The sequence below is a fragment of the Lycium barbarum genome, chromosome 12 (genome assembly GCF_019175385.1).
Source record: "Lycium barbarum isolate Lr01 chromosome 12, ASM1917538v2, whole genome shotgun sequence".
NCBI classification, from domain to species: domain Eukaryota; kingdom Viridiplantae; phylum Streptophyta; class Magnoliopsida; order Solanales; family Solanaceae; genus Lycium; species Lycium barbarum.
Genome location: NC_083348.1, coordinates 58,388,467 through 58,394,416, shown reverse-complemented (window position 1 = coordinate 58,394,416; position 5,950 = coordinate 58,388,467). Strand labels below are relative to the sequence as shown.

General features: G+C 35.4%; 1 protein-coding gene across 1 annotated transcript; it reads right to left on the bottom strand.

Annotated features, from left to right (window-relative positions):
* Nucleotides 1–2,752: 2,752 nt before the first annotated feature.
* LOC132621780 (3-ketoacyl-CoA synthase 6-like) lies at nucleotides 2,753–5,489 on the bottom strand. Its single transcript, XM_060336181.1, has 2 exons — nucleotides 5,008–5,489; nucleotides 2,753–4,099 (listed from the first exon to the last, which is right to left on the bottom strand). Exons 1-2 carry the CDS (start codon nucleotides 5,403–5,405, stop codon nucleotides 3,007–3,009), a joined length of 1,491 nt encoding a protein of 496 aa, XP_060192164.1. The 5' UTR covers nucleotides 5,406–5,489; the 3' UTR covers nucleotides 2,753–3,006.
* Between the last annotated feature and the right edge of the window lie 461 nt (nucleotides 5,490–5,950).

Below are 5,950 nucleotides of genomic sequence, written 5' to 3'. Positions count from 1 at the left end.
AAGACTGGTTTTCTGTTCAGTTTAAATTTTGTTGTCAAATAGCTAGATGTTTTGATACTTAAGTACAGTAGCATTTACTTCACTTTACTAGGTAGTACTAGTCAAAATCTTCTGTAATTAAGGGGGTTGGTAAGTTGTACAACCCCCTCAAATCATCGTGTATCTTTTTGAGGGAAGATGAATAAAAAATGTCAAATTAAAAAAAAAAAAAAAAAAAAGACTTTAGACTATAAAAACTCAAGGTTTCATAGTTCAAATTACTGCAAATTCAAGTATAATCTCAAGGCTAGTGCTCCAAATTCAAGTATATATAATATCAAGATTAGTGTAGGGTATCAATACCTTAATTTGTAGGATGGAATTCCACCCTTTCAATTTATTCGAAGTCCGAGAACTTCTATTCCAAAATTGTTTAAAATAATTTTTGTTTTTAGTTCAAATTAAGGGCTTTCTTGGTGATCGCGGAGCCCCCTCTCGCCATCACGATGGGCTAGGCTGGCTAGCTATGTGACACCCTTGCTTGCATTCACGTTGAAGGCCGGGAGCTAGGCCCACCTAGCATGGCCCTTCTTCTATGTGTTCGCAAAGCCCTACTCGCGTCTACGATGGGCAACTTCCTTCACCTTAACGATTGTGGCACTCCCTACTCCCTCTCTCTATCGCGAAGCACAAACTATACGGCTACACCAAATTCTACAACTGCAAATGAGGTGTAATGGTGTCGAAATGCATCTGACCCCCTCAAGTGCCTCAATCATACCAACAAAAAAAAAGTATTATTAACTTGTATAAAATCTCAAAACATATTTTGAACCACAAACACTCGAAAAGAAGAATTAGGTTATTACAACTACTCGTACAAAATGTCTCATTCTATAAAAAGAAGGTGAATAATTGATCGTAGATGAACAAGATCCAAGGTTGCAAGGGTGCATGCAGAAATAAGTGGAACACTGTTTTCGGTAGAATGCATATGTTAGAGAGTTGAGTTTAGCGAGAATATATAATTACCTTTCTAAAGTAGTATTTTAGCAAACTCAAATAATGTTCTATTGATGGTATTCAATATATTTTGTCCACTCCGATTGCACCCTAGCATAAAATCGCCGACTTATATAAGAAACTAAAAGCCAGCAATATTTTTCAATCAACAAGTAATGGATCGATCAAGTAGCCAATTCATAATCGCAGAATCTGGATTTTACAAAGTTAAAGGATGTACAAGAATATCAACAAGATATTAAGTAAATAAAGAAAGCAAAACATGGCACATGGACTCAAATTAGAGATTGTGAACTCTCAAGAAACTCTTGTGCCTAGCTTCATTAATGTCTCAACCAGAACGCCACCCCCTTTACTATTACTCTACAGACGTGTAGACAGACATGGCTAGCTACTTGATAAGCAATAATTAAATAGAACTAGTGGTCCTTGCCCACCATATGAAATGCGCATGCAGCTAACAGTTATCAATTTTCCCCCTAGCCAACCTACAACTCGTATTTAATACTACTAGTTTGTTACGTATCACAGAGGGATCTGGTGAATTAGTTGAGATCATCTATACTTTTAATTACTGTCTTAGTGTGCTTATCCGGTTCAAATTCAAATTAATTGGATCAATGAATTCCAATATAAACACCTAAAAACAATAATAATAAAAATAAAAAAGAAAAAGAAAAAAGGCTTGTATCGAACTCAAGTAAGAAAATAAGGCCGGGAAAAAGACCTTCCTCCCTTTGTAAGAATAAAAAAACTGTTACCAAAAAAAGAAAGAAGATGAATAAAACCCTTACTCCCTAATTAGTAGTACTAGGCATGTCTATTAAGACCTTAATTAGCTGAAAGTTTTTTGCCTCAATCTTTACTTTAGTCTTTATAGCAGTTGTTTAAATCAGAGCAATTATTCCCACGGCTATCAATTTTGCTTACCAAACTTGTGTACGTGTTCATAACTTTACCTTCCAATTTCTTCTTTTGTTACTGTCTGGCTCATGTGCACACAAATACTTTGGAACAAATAATTTAAGCTACTTCAGGGAAAAAAATTAACAGTCCGTGTGCGAACAATATTTCCTATCCATTTCTCTATACCTTTATTTGTCCAAGTTCTTATTTAGAGTGGTGCTAACACATATCTCATTTTAATATCAGTGATATAGATTTAATTAACTAAACATAGGTTTTAATCATGTATTGTTGATGTTCTGTTATTAACATAGCATTAATTAATAAGCATTTGCTAGAATTGTGGGATTTCCAATTCTTTGGGAACAAAGATGTGGAAAATTTGTTAATCTTAACCATGGTTATTACCCTATTTTACTACTCCGATCCGTTATGCCTTCATATCATTATTTAAAGAGGTCTGAAATTGGTGCACGTCTTTATTTTTGGTATTACTAATCTCACTTTTGGACAATCCAATAATTATCTTTTAGTATCCCGATAGTGTTGTAAAAAGTTTAATTCATCAATCTATAGTATCTCAGGCAGTGTTTTAATTATGGCCCCGTACATCAGGGCTTACGCCTCGGTCGTGTTAGATTAAATGTCTCGCCTCACGTTTATGCGCGCGTTTTAAAACATTGATCTCAGGGAATCAAAGAAATTACAGTCGCATCGGATATAACAGTAAAAGAAAACCCAAATAACACTCTATAATAACTAAATTGGTATTACTTTGTCCAAACATTTCTCTTTCAATTAACACGTAATGGCAAAACAGAAAGAATTTAAGTAGTACACATCATCAGTGTAAGTAATTTTTATATCATCAGGTCATCTTTACGCATATTTCAAATCCCATATTTGGAGGTTTACCTATAGATCTCCTTTGGATGACCTAACGCTGTAAAAATTATTTACACTGACAGTCAACTTAAACTTAGGAAAAAAAAGTGAAGAAACCCAGCTTATCATATTTATAGGAAGAAACTGTAACATGGACCAATGCTAATACTAAATGCTGAACAACTTCCTGATAATATTTTTACTGGTTGCGTTTTAGAGTTTCACAATCTCTGGAATGTGCACTGGATACTTATCAATGCAATCTTGCCATGGTCCATCAGTTGGTCTCTTGATTGTTCTGTTACACTTCCAAACAGCACTGTTACACTTAAATCCACTCCCAAAAGCTATCTGCCAAACTCTGTCACCTCTCTTCATCCTTCCCTTAGCTTCAATATAACTCATCTCATACCATAATGAAGATGAAGAAGTATTACCAAATCTATGCAGAGTCATTCTAGAAGCTTCTACATGTTCAGCAGACAATTGTAAGTTCTTCTGGAGCTCATCGATAACCGCCCTACCACCCGCGTGGATACAAAAATGCTCGAACGCTTGCTTGAAATCGGGGATATAAGGCTTCCACTTAGGATTAAAAAATTTCCGGCCAATTAATGTTAGGAGAAATAGTAGTTGCTCAGAGGCAGGGAGAACTAGAGGACCAATTGTAGTAATGTTGGATTTTAAAGCTTCCCCTGCTATAACCATAAGGTCTTTTGATAAATTAATACCAATTTTCCCTTGTGGATCTTCTTGTTCAAACACACATCTAAATGCCTTGTCGTCCGCACCCTTATGGGTTCGGACCACATGCACTAGTCTGTACTTGGCTCTGTATCGATCGCGCCTTTTGTTGGACAACAATATGGCTGCACCACCCATTCGGAACAAACAGTTCGGGAGGAGCATTGCTCTTTCCGAACCTTGGTAATAATTGGGAGTTATGATCTCAGTGCTTACAACTAAAGCACATGAATTCGGATGGACTTGAAGGAGGTCTCTAGCTAAATCAATTGAGATTAAACCTGCACTGCATCCCATGCCAGAAAGGTTGTAACTTTTTATGTTACTTCTCAACTTGTATTTGTTAACTACCATAGCTGACAAAGATGGAGTTGGAGAAAATAAACTGCAATTGACTATGAGAATGTCAATGTCCTTTGTTTTGAGCCCAGTTTTCTTCATTAGGGCATCAATTGCTGTGAATATGACAACTTCTGCTTCACCTCTAGCAGCTTCCATAGTTGGGGCTGGAGGGATGTAATGGATGGCAGGAGGCAAGGAAGTTTCTTCTCCAAGGCCGGACCTGTTAGAAATAATAGCACAACATAAAAGTAAGAAGAAAGGCTTTAACGCGCAAAACAATTTTATTTGAGGAAACAAACAAGTCCCTTGAGGATACAACAAATCAAATTGTGTAACGCAAATTTACTTAGCCATTTCTCAAGAAAAGCATGATTACAGAGCTGAAACAAGACTCTTCGGAAGAGGCAGAGCCAGGAAGTCTAGCCAGGGGATTCAAAATATGCTGGAATGCAATAATTATCATTGACAAGGGCATTCAACAAGGTATAAAAACACACAAAAAGATTATTTTTACCCTATATACGCATTATAGTCTTTCAATAAAGAAAATTCAATTGAATCCCCTTCCGAGTAGGTAGCCCCACCACTATTCAAAAGAGATCTTTTTTCATAAACAAACATGTTCCTTTATATTCGGACTAAAATGCAGGATTACAAATTTTAAGTGGGCTAGGAGTTTTCTGAGTTTGACATACTTGTATTTACTGTTTTAGATAGCAAGTTATGGTAGCTTGGCTATGGTTTTGTAATGTTTCATTTGGTGATTAATACAAGTTAGTTACCAAAAAAAAAAAACATGTTTCTTGAAATTTTAAAATTAAAGTTATATTTATATTTGTATTTATATTTAAGAGTTGAATAAAACTTTTTAGCATACAAAAGCGTTCAAACTCATGTTTTCCTTGGAACGTGGGATAATCTCAAATATAAATAACTTTTTGCATCATAAAGTCATCCAAATGATATTTATAGGTAAGTCTCTCTGAATTGTAAAATTAAATCTTGCCTTGATAATAACATATGATCCCTGCTCAATAGTTCAAGATAACCTGATGGTGTAAAAATTATTTACGTAATTTTTTAGATTACTTAAACTCATATACAAATTATGTAACAAATAACAAATACCTTTCAAGAATACGCATTTGGAACTCCACACTCTTGGGACTATCCTTCAAATTGAGCCTGGAATGCTCCATGAAAGTTGAAAATGGTGCTCGGTAGGTAACCGGAGCCTTGTAGCATGAATAATCTACTAGGTAAATAGATCGAGGTTTGGACATGAAATAAACAGTGGCTACGAAAATGATGAGAAAAGAAGAGCATAGGATTTGGAGAAAATCAAAGTGGAGTGAATTCCATATGCTTAGTAATTCTTCAGGGCCCATTCTTAATAGCTCTATGGTAACTCCAACCATAATAGGCACAAGCAAAAATATTAGAATATTATTAACAAGGTATTGATAGCCAAGTTTGACATATTTCAGCTTCACAGAGTTGGAGAAACTAGGCACTACTTCTGGCATTTTGGAAAAAAATGCAAGTGAAGAGAAGAATAAGAAGAGAGGATGAATAGTGGTGATGGAACTAAGACAAGAAGTGGCGAAGAGGGTGGAGATTTAAAGACTAAGAGGGAAAGGGAAATGAATGGAGGCAGATGAGTGGATTAAATGAAGCAACGCTCTCTTAGCTGGAGTTTTTTCTTTTTGTGTCCTAACCTCCCTATGATCATTAATCTTCCAACTACTCTATACTTTTTAATTTATATTAGTCAATTTGGTACTACTATTGTGTAATTAAAGATCGAAAATGAGCGTTGACGTAATTGGAAGAGTAGTTCGTGTGACTAGAGGACATGGGTTCAAGCTATGGAAACATTCTTGCAAAAATATAAGATAAGATAATAATGTACTGTAGGTCCTATATGGTTTGGTCCTTTCTCGAATCCCACAAATAGCAAGAGCTTAGAGCAGCAGGCAGCTTTTTATCTTGTTAAGACGAAACTACATTGATTATGACTCATTATTATGTCGATTTAACTTTAACCTATGCTTAAATAACGAAGATTATA

What these genes read in the sequence shown, in the direction of transcription:
- LOC132621780 (XM_060336181.1), bottom strand. Translation starts at nt 5,405, where the DNA reads ATGCCAGAAGTAGTGCCTAGTTTCTCCAACTCTGTGAAGCTGAAATAT. An exon ending in CAAATGCGTATTCTTGAAAG is followed by an intron (nt 4,100 to 5,007) that starts GTATTTGTTATT and finishes TATTTCTAACAG; the next exon opens with GTCCGGCCTTGGAGAAGAAA.